This window comes from Stegostoma tigrinum, chromosome 3 (genome assembly GCF_030684315.1).
Source record: "Stegostoma tigrinum isolate sSteTig4 chromosome 3, sSteTig4.hap1, whole genome shotgun sequence".
Lineage (NCBI taxonomy): Eukaryota > Metazoa > Chordata > Chondrichthyes > Orectolobiformes > Stegostomatidae > Stegostoma > Stegostoma tigrinum.
The window spans coordinates 41754268-41774754 of NC_081356.1; the positions used below are offsets into that span (position 1 = coordinate 41754268).

Below are 20487 nucleotides of genomic sequence, written 5' to 3' on the forward strand. Positions count from 1 at the left end.
TTCAGATTGGAGTCTTGTAACCAGCGGTATATTGCAAGGATTGGTGCTGGGTCCGCTGCTTTTTGTCATTTATATAAATGATTCGGATGTGAGCAAAGGAGGTACGGTTAGTAAGTTTGCAGATGGCTCCAAAATTGGTGGTGCAGTAGACAGTGAAGAAGGTTACCTCAGAACACAACGGGGCCTTGGCCAGATGGAGTGGCAGGTGGCATTTAATCTGAATAAATGTCAGGTGCTGCATTTTGAAAAGGCAAATCAGAGCAGGACTAATGCATTTAATGGTAAGGTCCTGGCAGAGTCTCTGAACAAAGACCTTGGTGAGCAGGCTCGTAGTTCTATGAAAGTGGAGTCACAGGCAGATGGGATAGTGAAGCAAACTTTTGGTATGTTTGCCTTTACTGGTCAGTGCATTGAGTAAAGGAGTTGGGGAGCCATGTTGCAGCTGTACAGGACATTGGTTAGATAACTTTTAGAATACTATGTTCAGTTCTGGTTTGCTTGCTATCGGAACGATGTTGTGAAAATTGAAAAGGTTCAGAAAAGATTTACAAGGATGTTGCCAGGGTTGGAAGGTTTGAGGCTATAGGGAGAGGCCGAATAGGCTGGAGCTATTTTCCCTGGACAGTCAGAGGCAGAGGGCTGACCTTGTTGAGGTTTATAAAATTATGAGGGCATAGATGTGGTGAATAGCCAAGGTCTTTTCCTCAGGTTAGGGGAATCCAAAACTAGAAGGCATAGGTTTAAGGTGAGAGGGGAAAGATTTAAAAGGGACCTAAAAGGCAACTTTTTCATGCAGAAGGCACTACCTGTATGGAATGAGCTTCCAGAGGAAGTGCTAGAGGCTGGTACAATTATAATATTTCAATGGAATCTGAATGGGTAATGAATAGGAAGGGTTTAGATGGATATGGACCAAATGCTGGAAGATGGGACTATATTAAGTTAGGATATCTGATTGGCATGAATGGGTTGGACCGAAGGGTCTGTTTCCATGCTGTACTCTGTGACTTTTATTTTAAGAAAAAGACATCCTCATGATGCCAGTGGAAATAAAACTAATAGACAAGTTTTAAAACTTTTACTGCCACAAACCAACTAAAATTAGCACAACTAAAACATTAACAGGCAAGGGATATAGTTAACACCATGGGGTTCTTATGGTGCAGTGGCAGTATCCGTACCTTGGACTGAGTAGGTCTGAGTTCAAATTCCACCTGCTGTAGAGGTGTTGGAACACATGTAGACTGGTTGATTAAAAATACCGACAAGCAACAGCCAAGCAGCATATCCCTGCAGACCCCACAACAGTCTTGACGGCAAAGCATTCTCAGTCACTACCTTCTTCAATCCAGTTAAATGGTCTGGTTGGCCCTGACAAAACCAGAACAGCAGTGATAGGCTCTTGACCCATCCACAATTCCTGCTTTCCTGTCTAAAGGACTCTATCCTTTCCAGTTGCACAAATCACATAGTAACTCAGTTCCCGCTCTTTTCTCAGACCCTTCTCACCATTTTCCGCCCCCAACCAGGATTTGTTCTTAAGTACAGGTTCTCTTCCACACAGATGTAGGTGCCCTTCCAGATTTGGAGACATAGAACATAGAACATAGAAAAGTACAGAATAGTACAGGCCCTTCGGCCCACAATGTTGTGCCGTGGAATAATCCTAATCCAAAAATAAAATAACCTAACCTACGTTCCCCTCAATTCACTGCTGTCCATGTGCATGTCCAGCAGTCACTTAAATGTCACTAATGACTCAGCTTCCACAACTACCACTGGTAAACTATTCCATGCGCTCACAACCCTCTGGGTGAAGAACCTCCCTCTGACGTCTCCTCTATACCTTCCTCCTAACACCTTAAAACTATGACCCCTCGTGGCAGTCAATCCTGCCCTGGGGAAAAATCTCTAGCTATCGACTCTATCCATGCCTCTCATTACCTTGTACACCTCAATCAGGTCACCTCTCTTCCTCCTTCTCTCCAGAGAGAGAAGTCCAAGCTCAGTCAACCTCTCCTCGTAAGAGGAGCCCTCCAGTCCAGGCAGCATCCTGGTAAACCTCCTTTGCACCCTCTCCAAAGCCTCCACATCTTTCCTATAATAGGGCGACCAGAACTGGACACAATATTCCAAGTGTGGTCTCACCAGGGTTTTGTAGAGCTGCAGCATAACCTCGTGGCTCTTAAATTCGATCCCCCTGTTAATGAAAGCCAAAACACCATATGCTTTCTTAACAACCTTATCCACCTGGGTGGCAACTTTGAGGGAGCTATGCACTTGAGCACCAAGATCCCGCTGTTCCTCTACACTGCCGAGAATCCTGCCTTTAATCCTATACTCAGCATTTAAGTGCGACCTTCCAAAATACATCACTTCGCATTTATCCAGGTTGAACTCCATCTGCCATTTCTCAGCCCAGCTCTGCATTCTGTCAATGTCTCGCTGAAGCCTGCAATAGCCCTCGATACTATCAACGGCACCTCCAATCTTTGTGTCATCAGCAAACATACTAACCCACTCCTCAACCTCCTCATCCAAGTCATTTATAAAAACGACAAAGAGCAGAGGCCCAAGAACAGACCCCTGCGGGACACCACTCAGCACTGACCTCCAGGCAGAATACTTACCATCTACAACCACTCTCTGCCTCCTGTCAGCCAACCAATTCTGAATCCAGACAGCCATATCACCCTATATCCCATACCTCCTGACTTTATGAATGAGCCTGCTGTGGGGAACCTTATCAAGTTCCTTGCTGAAGTCCATGTACACCACATCCACTGCTCGACCCTTGTCAACTTGTCTCGTGACTTCCTTGAAGAACTCAATAAGCTTTGTAAGGCATGACCTGCCCCTCACAAAGCCATGCTGACTCCCTTTAACCACGCTATGCTTTTCCAAATAGTCACAAATCCTACCCCTCAGAATTCTTTCCAAAACCTTGCTGACCACAGACGTAAGACTGACTGGTGTGTAATTTCCAGGGATTTCCCTATTCCCTTTCTTGAAAAGAGGAACAACATTTGCCTCCCTCCAATCTTCCGGTACGACTCCCGTGGAGAGTGAGGAAGCAAAGATCTTCGCCAGCGACTTAGCAAACTCCTTTCTCGCTTCCCGGAGCAACCTAGGATAAATCTGGTCTGGCCTTGGGGACTTATCAATCTTAATGTTTGCCAAAATTTCCAGCACATCAACTTCCTCAATCTTGATCTGTTCAAGCCTGTTTTCCTGCTCCTCAAAGTTCTCATTCACAACAAGGTCCCTTTCCTTAGTGAAAACCGAAGCAAAAAACTCATTTAGGGCTTCCCCTATCTGCTCAGACTCCACGCACAAGTTCCCTACGCTATCCCTGATCGGCACTACCTTCTCCCTGATCATTCTCTTATTCCTCACGTATGAATAAAATGCCTTTGGGTTCTCCCTGATCCTTCCTGCCAAGCCTTTTTCGTGCCCCCTCCTGGCCCTCCTCAGTCCACTTTTAAGCTCCTTCCGAGCAAGCCTGTAATCCTCTAAAGCTGTGCTAGACCCTTGCTTCCTCCACCTTACGTGCGCTGCCTTTTTCTTTTTGACAAGAAGCACCTCTGTACCCGTCACCCAAGGCTCCTTGATCTTACTCCTTCTTACCTCTCTCAGAGGAACAAATTTATACATCACTCGCAACAACTGCACCTTAAACAGCCTCCACATGTCTGCTGTGCCCTTTCTGTGGAACAATTGCTCCCAATCTGTACTTCCCAACTCCTGTCTGATAGCGTCATAGTTTCCTTTTCCCCAGTTAAATATCTTCCCCTCGTAACTGCTTCTTTCCAGTTGTGGTCACTGTCGCCAAAGTGTTCTCGCACCACGAGATCTGACACCTGTCCTGGCTCATTGCCGAGCACCAAATCCAAAATGGCCTCCCCCCTCGTCGGCCTGTCCACATACTGAGTAAGGAAACCCTCCTGAACACACCTGACAAAAACGGCTCCATCCAAACCATCTGCACTAAGGAGGTTCCAATCTATATTGGGAAAGTTGAAGTCACCCATAACAACAACCCTGCTATGTTTGCACTTTTCAACAATCTGCCGGCCTATGAGTTCTTCGATCTCCCTATTGCTATTCGGGGGTCTATATAAAACCCCCAATGAGGTGACTGCTCCCTTGCTGTTCCTAACTTCCACCCATACTGACTCATTCGACAAACCTTCCTCGGCAACCTCAGCCCATACCACCTCAGTAGACAACTCCTCAAAGGTTCTTTCAGCCACCATTATACTGTCCTTGACCAACAAAGCTACACCTCCCCCTCTTTTACCACCTTCCCTGACCTCAATGAAAGATCTAAACCCTGGACCCTGCAACATCCATTCCTGACCCTGCTCTATCCATGTCTCCAAAATGGCCACAACATCGAAGTCCCAGGTACCTATCCATGCTGCAAGCTCACCTACCTTATTCCGGATACTCCTGGTATTAACGTAGACACACTTCAATCTAGCTTGCTGTCTGCCAGCACACTCCTGTGACAGTGAGGTCCTGACCATGTCCTCCCTATGCTCATCCTCCTGTGTACTAGGACTACACCTCAGTTTCCCATCCCCCATCTGAGCTAGTTTAAATCTACCCGAATAGCACTAGTGAATTTCCCACCCAGGATATTAGTGCCCCTCTGGTTCAAGTGAAGACCATCCTGTTTGTAGAGGTCCCACCTTCCCCAGAATGAGCCCCAATTGTCTATGTACCTGAAGCCCTCCCTCCTCCCTCCAGTCTATGTGGGATAGCCAACTTGCCATCTACATACATTTTTACTTCAGTCCCATACAGCTTTGATCACATTTATACTTCGCAGTTGTTAAAGGTTCTTTTTCTTTCATGGGATTTGGTTGTCTCTAGAAGGGGTACTATTTGTTATCCATCCTCAATTGCTCTTAAGGTGATTGGCTTGAAGTTGAAGTACTTGAAGAGGGGAGCCCTAAGCAGCCACTTTTGTCATTAACGTTCAGAAAGGTTCGTTGGGTGGTTGGCAGTTCAATAGCAACACAGTTGAGGGAATACATGGAGATTTTTCGTAGGCAAAATAACTGTCGAGAGGGCAAGAAGATGATGTCAAACTAGATAATGCCAGTACAGACTAGGGCAGGTTGTAAATGCAAATACAAATGCAAATTGATGTTTACCATTCAGGGTGATAATAAAGAAGGAAAACGTAATATGCACATTGGCCAAATTGCGAGATACCTATTACAGGAATTTTTAACAATGTGCACACATAGAACATAGAACATAGAGCAATACAGCGCAGAACAGGCCCTTCGGCCCTCGATGTTGCGCCTACCTGTGAACTAATCTGAAGCCCCACCCCCCATCATTATCCATGTCCTTATCCAAGGACTGTTTAAATGCCCCTAATGTGCCTGAGTTAACTACATTGGCACGCAGGGCGTTCCATGCCCTTACCACTCTCTGAGAAAAGAACCTGCCTCTGACATTTGTCTTAAATCTATCACCCCTCAATTTGTAGCTATGCCCCCTTTGTACAAGCTGATGTCATCATCCTCAGAAAAAGACTCTCACTGTCCACCCTATCTAATCCTCTGATCATCTTGTATGTCTCTATTAAATCCCTTTTTAGCCTCCTTCTCTCCAGTGAGAACAGACCAAAGACCTTTCTTCATAGGCTCCGCGCTCCAGACCAGGCAACATCCTGTTAAATCTCCTCTGCACCTTTTCCAATGCTTCCACATCCTTCCTATAATGGGGCGACCAGAACTGCACACAATATTCCAAATGAGGCCGCACTAGCGTTTTGTACAGTTGCAGCATGACATCACGGCTCTGGAACTCAATCCCTCTACCAATGAAACCTAACACACCATAAGCCTTCTTAACAGCACTATCAACCTCGGTGGCAACTTTCAGGGATCTATGTACATGGACACCCTGATCCCTCTGCACATCACACTACCAAGAATCTTTCCATTGACCCGGTATTCTGTCTTCCTATTATTCCTCCTAAAGTGCACAAATGTAACTGAGCATTAGGCAAAACATCCAGCACACCTTACAGGTAATTTGCATATTGATGTCTATTTTCTCTGAAATAATGAGTGGGATGTACTGATTGATGTTATAACTCCTAGTACAGATTCAACCTTATTATTTAAATATTCCCAGGTGTTTAGTGCCAGCTAAGGAATTTCATTAACTATGCAAAATTAAATGGGAATGTGGAATAATGTTTCTATTTCCCTCTCTCTATAGATGCTGCACGTCCTGACTAGTATTTTCAATATTTTCTGTTTTTATCTTGGACTTGCAGCATCCATAGAATTTTGCTTTTTGTACTAACCAGACAGTGTTGCTATTGTGTGTTTTCCTTGCACCTTCATTATAATTTTCAGATTTTGTTTTCGGTGAAGCTGTTCTGTTTATAAATTCTACTTCATCTCTATTGGCCTCTTGCAGATAACAATGGCTGTGCCTCTGCTTATCCATCTTCCTTCAGTTCTCTGTCTACGTCTAATCCTTTAATTTTTTGCTTTTAATTTTTGAAAGAAATCTTTAACATTACCTGTTGATCTCTTCATTGTATCTTTCAAAAAGCCATAATTGTACTGTCAAGACACAGGGTGCATTGCAGTTTGTCGTAAATCTTGATCTTGCCTGTCAATTATAGTTTATTTCAATGGACAACAATTAAAATGTGTAGGAGCGAATTTACAAAGGTAATAAATTTTCAGGAGACAGCAGGATTCAAGGCATGTGGCAATTTATTCATGCATCAACTGGTACAATGCGGGGAGAGGCCAAAGACTACTCTGAATCTAGCCCCGACATGAGGGTCAAATTAACCTCTTAATCCTGAGCTCAGATCATAAGTGTCGATGACAGTGTAACTTTAAATACGAATACATTGTCTTTTATTCATTTTTCTTGTAACATTAACATGGCAGCACATACTCCCTACCCCATATACTTTTGGTTAATTGGTGCTGGATTGTTCAACCATGATTGGGTTTCCAGTACATCATTCTATTAGTAATTGCTTGTTGTTGTGATCTGAATGGGCCCTTTTAGTATGCAGAAAACTGAACTCTCCATGGTGACTTGTGACATTTTATCTCACAACTATGATGTCTGCTATTTTGTACAAGACTGTAATAGTCTTCTTTAAGATTTCCTATCAATCCAACTCTTAGCTGCTGTCCTTGTTAAAAGATGGGGAGGCCCCTCTCTACTACTTGTAATTTGTTTTTAAATTAACTTTCTTTGTAATGTTTTGTTCTGTGATTTATGTATATGTGTGTCTGTATGTATGTGTTAAACCTGTCATTTATTATGAAACTATATCTATGATTATCTTGAAGAATCTTAACAAAAATCTACTTGTAGTATTATAACTGATTGAGAAACTTGAGAGAAATAACTGATTGGTATGAAATGTTCTTATCTTTAGGAAAGCAAAGAATGTTGCATATCCTGTCTTAGTTAAACAGACAACTATTGTTTTAAGCACTGAGAACCTAAGCCTTTCCCACACTGTCTAATGCCTGTTAAACATACTGAAGCTTATAGGGGCTTTTGTCAGTCATTTTTGCTGTATTGTCTTGGGCAGCCCTAACAAAACGGTAGCAGTTGTTTCAAATCATTGTTTCCATTGATTTATACAATGCCTAATTCACAGATGCCATAGACTATAATAATATCTGATTTTTTTTCCCCTCACAGAAGAAAATATTTGAGAATTCATCAGCATCCTCGGGGAAAATGCTGATTTTGCAAATTTCAATTTTTTTGAGTAGATGCGCAATTCTTTAATTAGCAAATTACATCACCCATATCAGTTTCAAAGCTGGAGGATAGGGTTCAATTTGGTAACTGCAAAATAGACAAGAGGATCACAATGCAGGACTATCCTGTATCTGTTACTTATGATGTGGCATACTCCTACTAATTTACATATTGTAGCAAACATATGTTGCTCATCACACTATTGAGTTGCTGCATGTGTCAGCAGTGAGCCCAATATTTGAAGTGATCACACCGTTTCAGGATAGTGTGCATTGCAGCTGGAGCACATCATTCTCTAGCTGATTCTGACTTGGGATAGGGTGAAAAATACCATAACTTTGAAATGAGTGCACCAGAGACCTTGAGTAAAGTGTTGCAAAAGCAGAGAGATGTGCTATATCCACAGGGAGCCAGGAAACACTCTAAAGAAATTCTCCATGTTATCTTGGACCTCAGAGTTACTAGTCTAGTGATTATTATTACTATGCCAACATCTCCCCAACTCTTTCAGTCTTCCCTGTAATGCATTTGCCATTATAAACATCATCTGAAGAGTCATATCATGAAATATTTTGAGGAATGAGCAACCATTGTATACCTCACCCATAATTCCCTTCCCTGAATTTATTTTTAATTATAAGTTTGGAAATTTCATCTGCATCTTCTCCAGAATAATGTGTTATTAAAGTTGTTCTGTTATTCTGAAAATTTGCAAACAGTGCCTTCTTTCCTCTATTTATTAGTATCAAGTAGTGCAGAAAACTGCTTGCTAGTTCTTGCAACATACTAGAACAGAAATTTGTTTAAGGCATTTATCTTTGAATAGAATTAAAGCAATGTAAGTAAATAGTGGTAGAGTGGCTTGTCTTTCTTCAAGCTAATGTTTTTCTTATTTCAGCTGAAAACCCCTGCATTATTCCTCACACTTCTTACATGATTGATGTTCAAATAAAATTACTTCCATCCAGTTTGACAACACTTGGTCAGAAGTTTGTCAGCTCTTGTCATGTAATCTGCATAGTTACATGTTGACCAATGCTCTTTGTATCTGTGAGTTTGCTGCAATTGGAAATGTTCTGCACAGGGAACAAACAGGCTGTCTATGAGCAATGTTTCATAAAGAAATGAGCATGCTGAGCAGGCATCAATCCTAAAGAAACAATGCAAAGTAGCAAACTAGCCATCAACAGAAAACAGATGTTAGGGGGACACCGACCCCTTCTCCCATCGACTGCAGTCTCATTTCCATTCTCTTTTGCCTGCCAAACCCTTGCAAATATTCCCATCCCTAATCCACACCCTTCTCTCTTGCAACTCAGTGTGACTAGATCCAGTCATGTTTTGACCCTTCCTACTACACTAAAATTCTGGACAGCTGGCTACTGAATTATCCTATCTGATCGTTTCTGCAGTATTTAATGTGATTGCGATTAAATACAATGTTTATCTGTTGTGCCGCTCCTGCATTCCCAATTTAATGAAATTTGTTTTGCTCCCATTGTATTTATATTGTCATACCGAGACAACACTCAAAGATCCATGCCTTACAAAAGGTTAGCTTCTGCATGAATGCTGATGGCACTTGGCTTAATCTAAATACCACTTCTCTGAACCCTCCCACCCCTCTGCTGTTAAACTGATAGTCTGGCATCCTGTCTTGAATGTGTGCAGTTTCTACTGACTGAACGTTTGAAAGACCAAAACCAATATTCTCAACACCTGCCACAAAGTTTGCATCCTGACCACTGACTGCAGCCCTCTTATTGACCTTAGTTACTATATAAATGCAAATTGTTGTTGACTCTGGGCTTCATCAAACTGTAAAAGACGAAACAGTCAATATTGGATGCTGCAATTACACAATTGATTTGTTAAATCTTTTTCTCCCTGACTTGGCATAGCTTCAGGTTCTTCATGAGAATAGATTGAAAGCCACTTTTCTTAGGTCTTTGTGTTTGCCATTTACAAAGGCAGTCACACCAAATACAAGTGAATTGAAAATTCATTGATTTTTCCACTTACAGGTCAGTTAAGTGGGCTGATAATGGCAGCTTTTGAATTCACGTCAACATATCCTAACCTTCATGATATTTTCTAAGCTTGTGCATAAAATAGAATTCTTACTGAGAGCCCTGTTTTCTGTTGCAGGTTATATTAAATCCTCTCAGACTTTGTGTTCACTCTTCTTTTATAAGGAAAGCTATAGGCCATGTTGTATCTAAACAATGGGTTGAATTTTTGCACTCCAGTTGAACTTCCACCATCAGAGTCAAATACAGGAAGTGCCCCTGCCATAGCCAGTTCTGGGATCCAGTGAGGTATATGCCCAGCAGTGACTAACTAACTGCCACGGAGAATCTCACTAAGCATGGCAGTCCACCCAAGGATGCCAGCCCAGTCAGAGGCTAGTGGCTCAGTACCAGCAACATGTGGGCAAAGCTCAGACTTCGCCTATAAGAAGAGGCTGTGATGCCCCCTAGGAGGGATAAGTTAGATTGGGGAAAAGTCCTCAGGGCTTTTCTGCCTCCCAGTTCTCCCCAAATGGCTGGTCAAATTATAAACACTGTTTCAAAGTGGGAGGATATAGTATAAAATAACTGAATTGGATCAGATCATCAAGGCACCTCTGTCACTTTTTAGCTTTAGCAGCTCAATGTGTTATATCTAATTCGAGACGTTCTAGACTGTCTTCTGCAAAAGGCAGTTGATGCTAGATCGGTTGTTAATCTTGAACCTGAACTAGATTTTTCTTTGTTGTTAAACAAGGGTATTAAGGGATTTGAGCCAAAGGCAGGAATGAGTTCAGCCACAGATCAGCCATGATCTCATTGAAAAGCAGAATAGGTTTGAGAGGCTGAATGGGCTACACCTGTTCCTGTAGTTGGTCTTTGAAATGAATAACCCAGGTCTGAATTATGGAGATATCTGTTTTAGATTTCCTATTCGAGACAGCTGCATTCAAATCATCATGAAATATTTTGAGAATCTAAATCTTTGGAACATAATCCATAGAGCTTCACTGCTTACTGAATCAAGTTGTGTTGATCAGCATGAATGCAATGAAGAATTCCTGGTGGTGTTCTCAATATTTTTCTTGGATTTATTGAACAATGATGATCATGTTGAAAATTTGCCTAGAACACTGACACATTATGTTATTGAGAAGATTTCCTCAGTAGTAAGAATTAGATGGCTCAGGAGTTGTGTCAGGATTTTCACTACGATGGCTAAGTGGAAAGGAGGCTTGATAGTTTCAATAGCATGATTTATTTTCCCTTTTGAAAATAGCTGCAGTTGATACGTTCCTGAATTTGTAAGTTGTTGGGGAGTGTTGCAGAGGAGAAAGTTATTTTTCTTCAGAAATCTGCAGGTGTGAGCATGGAATCTTGCTTCAAGAAGCCTATCAGCTTTGGAGACCTCAGCTGGAATGCCATTGTGCTGCATGGTTGCTGTTATTTTCATGAATTTTAACACCTCTTGCAGCTCTGTCATCAATGTGGTTTATCCATGAATGCTACCAGAGTGTACAGCTGATAGTCTGCAAAGTCTCATCTACAACTATAAATTCTCAAGGGTAATAGCAATGGCAGCAAATGTCAGTGAAGCCAACACCACCTGAAAGAATTTTAAAAATCATGGTTGAGGAATTGATCAGAATGTTCTTCCCAGCACTTAACATGACATTTTCCAGCCAGCAGCATCCTCTAAGCAAGGAGGAGTTTGTCTATTTTACCTTGGTCCATAGTCTTGATCGTGATGATGGTCACCATATTGTCTGATCTCTTGGTCTTTCTCTTTTCACTGCGTTTGTCTTTGTGTGCAGCCATGAGCTGTAAGAATGTTGCTTTATTGACTTGTGACTTTGGGTTGCTCTGCTAGGCAATGAAGGTCACTGGTTTTTATTTGAGGTGATCCCATATTTCAGTGCAGTTTTCATTGAACCAGTCTTTGTGATGACTATGCTTGAACCTAATGGTTTGCACGTTGGAATCTAACTATAATTGCCTTCATTCAATCAAGTAGGCAGTGATAGTGCAGGCTTCCACTAGGGTCCCTTTTATGCTTAGCCTATGCAGTATTCTCTCTGAGGGCTGAGCTGTGTTGTATACAATTTACTTGCATATTCCACACAGCTTGTGATGAGGTCCAAAATCCTTTGTCTATAGTATTTTCAATTGAGTTAGTTTAAGATCATTTATATACTTTTGAAAGTGTGTCCTCTTTTTATTACTGTCATTTGCCATTCTTGTGCCCAAAATGTGAAGATGAATATTTTACTTATGATTTCCTCCCAAAAGTAATGGGGTTCATAGCATTAACTGATAAATGTTCACAGATTCATTATGTACACGATAAACTTGCATTTAACAGCAACTTTTACAGTGCAATCTTGCTACTATTAGTGGAGAATCAAAAACATGAGTTGACATTTTAAGCTGGTTAGACTTTAATCAACTATCTTTTCTCCAATTCACCTTTTTAACCTCACTTTCTCAAGTCTTCTACATGACACTTTGCATGTCTGTTGGCTATATTGTGCAGCTTTCATTCAAGACTGAAGAGCTTGAGCTGTCCTTGCAGCTGTTGATTTGCACTCCTTGACCTATGACTCCCAAACGTTGACTGAATAGAGAAAACCTCTCTGCATTTTGTATTCAGATTTCACCACTTATTTTCTCATGGACAGGTGTAACTCCATTGCATAATCATATCCATTCCAATCTTCTCCCTCTGCAAAACTGATCAGCTAATTAAATTATCAGTTTTGACTTATTGTCTAAGCTGATTATTGCTTTGAAATTGGTCTTAATTCAACAGTTCAGTGGTCATTTGATTTGTATTAAATATTCATGTCGAGAAAATAAAGCCAGCTGTTTGGTGATTGCCCGTTTAATCTTCTAACAATCTCAATTAACAGGCAAACATTAAATATTAGATTACTGCAGTATGGAAGAAAAACTGTGATTAACCCTTAACTCTCAGTTTGCGTTAAATTGTATCGATTGTTGGTTCTGCAATTTTTAAAATGTCCCCAATGTCTAAGTCATCCTACCTAATATGTTCTGTCAAACGTGTGCTACCCACTTTATTTCTATATCCATTCTTTGTTCATGCATATATCGTTATACAATAGATTAAAATTCTTGAATTTTCCTAAAAGAAATTACCATGGAAATTAGTTACCTTTCTGTAACACTTGTGTGAGATTTCAATGATAGTTTCGGTGATTGTACAATCTCTACAGCATGGACGTAGGCCATCCAGCCCATTGAGTCCACACTGACCCACTGGAGAGCATCCCATCCAGACCCACCGCCCTACCCTTTCCCTGTGATTCTGCATTTCCCATGGCTAATCCACCTAGCCCCGCACATTGCTGGATACTGTGGGCAATTTATCATGGGCAGTCCACCTAACCTGCACATTTTCCACAGTCCAAAGAAAACTGGAGCATCCGGAAGAAACCCACAAAGACACAGAGAGAATGTGCAGCTCCACAGAGACACTTGCACGCGGGTGGAATTGAACCCGGATCTCTGGCGCTGTGAGGTGGAACCACTGAGGCACTATGCTTCTCCAGTGGGTGAAGTTTATATGGTTCTAATTCACATTTTTAGCTCACTTCTTCAATCAGAGACACTGTTCGACTTATCTGTTTCTTAATTCTTTTGGATCTGTCCTGTGCCCATTTGCCCTGCTACCATCCTCAAACTAAATGCTGTAATACTGCCTCCCACTAGCTTATCCTACCACTCCATTCATACGATGAAGATTCTGGCAAGCACACCCCTGCCAGATTTGCGTATATGACTGCATCTCAGCACAGAGCTCAAACTCAAAATGAGCTCTGGCCACCATTTGCGCTAGCTATTTAGAGTGGAGTATGAACCTTATCCATTCAGAGACTTGAAAGTATTGCTAAGCCAAATGCGAAGGCCTCCAAGTAGGACACTCTTCATCCCACCAGCCTCTGCATTCAAAGGATCATTCTCCTCCATTTCAGATAACTCCAGCAGAATGGCACCACCAAACACATCTTCCCCACAGAGATAGTAAGAACTGCAGACGCTGGAGTCAGAGATAACACAGTGTGGAGCTGGAAGAACACACAAGGCCAGGCAGCATTAGAAGGGCAGGAAAGTTGACATTTCGGGTCGGAACCTCCCCTCACTCCGCCAGTCTGCATTTCACAGGGATCATTTGCTCTGGGACACCCTAGTCCAGTCCACAACCACCAACACCACTGCCCCACCTCCACAGCACTTCCCATATAACTGCAGACGGTGCTATATCAGCCCCTTCACTTCCTGCCTGCTCACCATTCAAAGGCCTGAATAGTCTTTCCGGGTGAAGCAGTATTTCACCCATGCTTCCTCCAATCCCGTGTGTTGTATTTGCTGCACCCAATGTGGCTTTCTCTACATTGGAGAAACCAAATGCAGACTGGGTGACCGCTTTGCAGAACACCTCCAGTCTGTGCGCAAGCTCCAGTCTGACGTAGCCAGTCATTTTGACACAGCGTACTGCTGGCATGCCGACATGTCTGTCCTTGGCATGCTGCAGTTTTCTAATGAGTCACAATGCAAACTTGAGAAATGTCTCATCTTCAGACTAGACACTTCACAGCTTTCTGGACTTAATATGTGAACCATTTCTTCCCTTTAAGCTTGTTACATTCTGTTATCATGTCCTTGGTCCCCTCCTCTCACCCCACAACACAGTCTATCCTTTCAAACCTGGCAGGAGACACAACGTTGTTCTGCCATTCTCACATTCCATTCTCTTATTCTGAACTATTAACATTTTACTTCTACCAGCACCCTACACCCACAACTCCCATATCCCCCCCATCATGAACTGTGGCGTATATGCTGTCCCCTCCACACTTCACTCCAGCTCTGATGAAGAATCATCTAAACTCGAAACATTAACGAATGCTGTCTGACCCGCTGTGATCTCCAGCATTGGCTGTTCTCCCTCCAAGTTCATTAATGGTTTTCTGTGCCAGTTCTATCTAATCTTGCATTCTCTGGCGCAGAACCATTGATCTCATATGTGACTCAAATGAAAAAATGTAATCAAATTATTTGGATATTGCCTATTGTTCACAAAATCAAAAGAGGGTGAAGGACAAGTTGAAAATGTCTTTGTGATGATGGAGTTGGTGAGACTATTTTTGATAAATTTGTGATGTTGTCTTTGTACACAAATTACCCATCCATACACAGTGTTATTCAGTTAGGACAGGGGAAAGAAATACATTTTTTGTGAAAACATGTTTGATTGGTACAAAGACTCCATGAGAAGTTTGCAGGGAATTGGAATGGGATTTCTAGAAGGCAGTGATAAGCAGGCCTTGGAAGAAAGTAGCCATCTTAAAAGAAAAGCAGGAACGGATTTTGAAATACCTCAAATTGAGAAGTTGGATTGTTAGTAGCAGAACTTGGAAGAGACCTACGAATGTTTGGATAAGGAATATAATAAAACCTACCTGATTAGGACTGTCTGTTTAATGGAAACATTTTCAGGTTTTGTCTGCCTTGATCGATTAGAGCCAAGGTTTATCTAGCAGCAATTTGTGAACGAGAAAATAGAATGACTTCTTTAAAAAGGTGCACTCTTTAGCCAATTAACAGACATGTTGACCTTAGGATCAGAAATTACCTATACTTAATAAGGTGGGCTTCAAAGCTCTCGTGGTCCTATTCAAAAAGAAGACATTTCTTAAGAGTTCTTGAATATGCTTCTTTCTCATCCACCAGCACCAAAAAGAACGATTCATTAATTCAGCTCATTGCTGTTGGTGGGATCTTGTTGTGCGTAATGTGGTTGCATTGATAGTCTACGTAAAAGATAAACATCTCTAAGTATATTCTCCTGAGTTTCAAAGTGAAGCAATTTGTGACTGCTGAGGCACTATACAAATGTAAATCCTTTCATCATGTACGAACCTGTAATCTGCCACTGCATAATAACACATTATTGAAGCAATAGTGTGCATTATCTATGCTCTGCTTCCATTCAGTAACAGCAATTAACTTGCTTTTGGCTATGATGGGGTGTTACTCAAAATAGAGGGATTAAATAATATATTTTTTTCAAAAGTCTTGATGAATAATGGAGCATTTTACAGTTGGTTAGAATATTTAATTGGGTACATGAGAAAGAAACACATTTTCCTGATTACTTATAAGTCTGGAGATGTTTGATAGGAATATTTATCAATTAACTCTTTTCTTTCTCCCTTCAGAAATGTGTCTTTTGTAGAAAGAGAGTTAAGAAGACTTTGGGTGCTTGCATTCAGTGTTCATATGGACGTTGCCCAACATCCTTCCATGTAACTTGTGCCCATGCAGCTGGAGTCATAATGGAACCAGATGACTGGCCATATGTAGTCCTCATCACATGCTTCAGACACAAGACAAATCTCAGTGTAGTAAGTATTTCACTCATTAACTTCTGTTGCCCTAGAGTTTCTGTTAGCATATTTTGAATTTGTAAATTCTGTGCTCGGACACTCGAGTATTAATTTTGTGCATTACTTTGCCTAATCTTATTGAACAACATTTTCTGAGTGGACGAAGGGAAATCATTTAAAGAAAATTGAAATCCATTTATTTGCAATGTATTAAATGGATAAAATTGTGACACTCCCATAGAATATTGTAACTGTACGTGTTTAACTTCACTCAACACATAGTTTTTACCCTTGGTTAAAGATAAAATCAAATACAAGTGTTCTGTTTAGCTGCAGAATAAATTAACTGGTTATTGAAATTTTTTGCCTTGTATTTTAAAATGGGTTTATGTCTTTTTTCTATTCATCTGTGGAATGTGGGTATCGCTGGCTGGCCAGCATTTATAATCCATTCCTAGACAAACAGGAGGCAGGAGGAACACAAGCAGGCTAGGCAGCATCTGAAGGAAAGGAGCAGTCAATGTTTCTTCAGGACTGGATGTCGGGGTGGGGAGGGGGTGCAGGAGAGGAGAAGGGCCTCCCATCGACCAGCCAGATCATACCTACCACCAGTGTCTACCTATCACCACCATTCTTCCCTCCACCACCTCCTTCCCTGAAGGACATTAGTAAACCTTGATGGGTTTTTCCCGACAATCATTTAATGGTCATCTGTAGATTCTTAATACCATTTTTTTAATTGAATTCAAGTACCACCATCTGCCATGGTAGGATTCGAACCCATGTTCCCAGAACTTCTGAGTTCCTGGATTAATAGTCTAGCAATAATACCACGATGCCGTCACTTCCCTGCCTATTTACTTTATAAACAATTAGCTAGTCCATGTACCACTATTCTGTAGACTTCTGTGGAAAATAATTGAATTATATTTTGCAGAAGTGTGAAATAAAAGTTGTAATATTTACATTAACTCAGTTCATTAAGCAAATTTTCCAGCAAAATTTTTATTTTGTTTTTTCTTCCCCTCAAAAAGAAAAGCAAAACCTTATTTCAAGACTTAACAGTTGGGCAGACAGTTATCTCTAAACATAAGAATGGGCGATACTATAGTTGCAGAGTGACTGGGATTTCGTCACAGACCTTCTATCAAGTTATATTTGATGATGGTTCCTTCAGTGATGACCTGTACCCAGAAGACATTGCTGTGAGTATTTTGCTTCTTTTCGGTCTGAAAAGCTAACAATTTTGATGGCCCTTCCTCAAACCGTGATGCAAATAGAAATTAGTTATTGTCAGTTAAACACAATGTTGTGGCTTTTTCCATTCTGTTTCCTGAATGAAATAAATATTTGGGCTTATTAACTTTAATGTTTAATTTTGTTTTTAAAAAAAATTCTGAAGCACAATGGACCAAAGTGCTGAGAGGGAGCACTGAGGTGAACAGAAACTACGTGACCAGAGGAAACATGGATTTGATGCAAAACACATGAATTGGTTCCTGCATGGTACTCAGTTATCTTATTATGACAAACCTGTTAGATATATCCAGTATAGAAATTTTTTTGTTTGCGTTCTTTCATGAGATGTGATAATTTCTGGCAGACCAAAATTTCCCCTAAGAAGGTATTAATCAGCTGCCTTCATGAACGAGGACAGCCCATTTGCACCCCTCCAGGGCTGTTAAGGAGGGAGTTCTAATGAGAGTGAAGTATCAAAGCTATGGTTCTAAATCACAATGGTGTGTGCCATGGAGGAGATCCTGCAGGTGTGATAAAACCATTTGAAGAAGGAACAAGAGTAGGCTCTTTGGCCCCTTAAACCTGCTCTGTCACTCAGTAGGTTGATCTGACATTCCACATCCTCTTCCCGGCATTTTCATCATTATGTCTTATTTCGTGACTGATCAAGATATCCGTATGTCTGCGCTGCCCTTTTCTTTTGAGAAGGTGGAGTTCATGAGTTTGGAAGGTTTTGTCAAAGGAGACTTCGTGAGATGCTATAGTGCATCTTGTATCCAGTATATGTTGCTACTCCAATGATGAGTAAAGTGAATGATTAATATGGTGGATAGAGTAATAGAGCCATACAGGATGGAAATATACCCTTTGGTCCAATTTGTCCGTGCCAACCAGATATCCTAAATTAATATAGTCCCATTTTTCAACATTTGGCCCATATCCCTCGAAACCCTTCCTATTCATTTTCCTACCCAGATACCTTTTAAATGTTGTAATTGTACACCCTCCAACGCATCTGGCAGCTCATTCCATACATACACTACTCTCTGTTTGAAAATGTTGCCCCTTAGGTCCCTTTTACATCTTTCCCCTCTCACCTTAAACCTATGACTTCTGAAGGAGGGCCTAGGACCAAAACGTCGGCTTTCCTGTTCCTCTGATGCTGCTTGACCTGCTGTGTTCATCCAGCTCTACACCATGTTATCTTAAACCGTTGCCCTCAAGTCTTGGAGTCCCATGCCCTAGGGAGAACACCTTGACTATTTACCCTGTTTATGCCCCTCATGATTTTACTTTCTCAAAAGCATCTCCTCTGACCATCAGGTACAGATATCATCACAACTCATTTAAAAATTTCTTTGCTGTAGGTGTGGCTCTTTTAATTACATTTGTTCAAGTTGCATAGAAGCCGTATAGTTGATACTGAGTTTCAAAATTAGTTGTCTTCAGGAAGTGGCTGTACAGAGTTCCATGAAGCAAGATTGAAATGGTACTTGATGTAAGTATACAACCTGAGAAAAATTATCACCATCTGGGTCCTGCTGTGTAATAGCAGGCATTTAAATATGGTGAGAAATAAGACCAATGGATATACCTGCCTTGATGTAATTGTTAAACTAGTCTTCTCCGTAACCCAATGAGAATTGTTTTGATGGTTCCTCTTCTAAAGGCAATCATTTGCAATAAGCTATGCAAAACTGAGCTGATATAACAAGGATGATTGCCAGAATTTACTGACAGTGCTTGTTACTCAAAGGATTTTAGTATTAAAAAGATAAATCTTCCATGCATTGTAAACTTTGCTGACAAGGCTAGCGTTTGTTGCCCATCCTAAATGCCTTTGTGCACGTCATAGCGAACAGGCCGTCATACTGCTGTGGTCCATATGGTGTAAGTACACCTACACTCTCTTACATGTGCCTCTGAAGGAAAGACACATTGATTCCAAGTCAGGGTAGCTAATGACTGGAAGAGAATCTTGCAATTGGTGGTGTTCCCATGTATTTGCTGCACTTGCTAACCTCTATTATCTAGAAGAACAAGACCCTTCAATGTACCTGGTAATGGTAAGTGCTCCTGTCATTGTGATGGAAGGTGTGTTTGTTTTTAAGTTGGAGAATGCCAATCAAGCAGGCTGTTTTGTGTTAAGCTTCTTAAGTGTTATTAGGTTTACACTCATCCTGGCATGTGCTGGGCATTGCACTGTTTTCCCTGTGCCTTGTAGATGGTGGGCAGAGTTGGGGATTTGGGAGGTAAGTAATTCTCTGGAAAATTCCTATCACCTGATCTGCTCTTGTGACCATAATATTGATATGTCTGTTAAGTTTATGTCTGTCTAGGTAAGTTTCTGGTCAATGGTATTCTTGTGTGATACTGATACTTGAGCATTTAGTGATGGTAATGCCATTTAATGTCCAGGATAAACGGTTCAAGTCACTTGTTGGAGATGGTCGTACATTAATGTTGCTTGCTTAGCCCTGACTGCTTCACTACTTGAGGACATCCAAATGGTACTGTACATTACAAATATCTGCAAATGTCACCTGACATTAAAGACTTGAAGTAGGGAAAAGAAATGAAAATCTAATAAAAGAAAGGAAGAGAATGGAGAACAGGGAGCATTCAAGTATTTTATATCCACTGTGATTTTGGAGCAACCCATTTTTTTATTTACTGTGGCACATGAGTCTTTCTGAACATTTAATCTGTTGCTGCTGCTGAATTTCTTCTTACCCACAAACTCATCTGCCCATCTGCATTTTTTGATATACTGCACTTCTTTTCCAATAGCATCCATTAAAACCTTCAGTGAGTAAATGTGCTACAACAATGTCACAACCATCAAGGTTTTAGGTAACCATTGTGGTCAACTTGAACATCAGAAATTATTTATTATTTTTAGATATTTACGTGTAGTGGGGAAGGTGGGTGAATGGATGGAAGTTCAAAACTTGATTTTGAAAATTATTACCTTTCGTAACACTAAATAGCAATGAAATCTTAAAATTATTTCAATTCAGGACCATCCTCTTGAATTAATTAAGAACATTTCT

At 41.0% G+C, this 20487-nt stretch overlaps 1 protein-coding gene across 2 annotated transcripts in view; it reads left to right on the top strand.

Moving 5' to 3' along the window:
• The window catches only part of LOC125451162 (lysine-specific demethylase 4C-like), a 378541-nt gene that overhangs the window by 286519 nt on the left and 71535 nt on the right, over positions 1-20487 (top strand). For both annotated transcript variants that reach the window (XM_048527958.2, XM_059644532.1), the window contains 2 exons: positions 16028-16213; positions 17230-17400. In XM_048527958.2, the coding sequence (XP_048383915.1) occupies positions 16028-16213; positions 17230-17400 (357 nt within the window). The remainder of the gene's footprint in view (positions 1-16027; positions 16214-17229; positions 17401-20487) is intronic.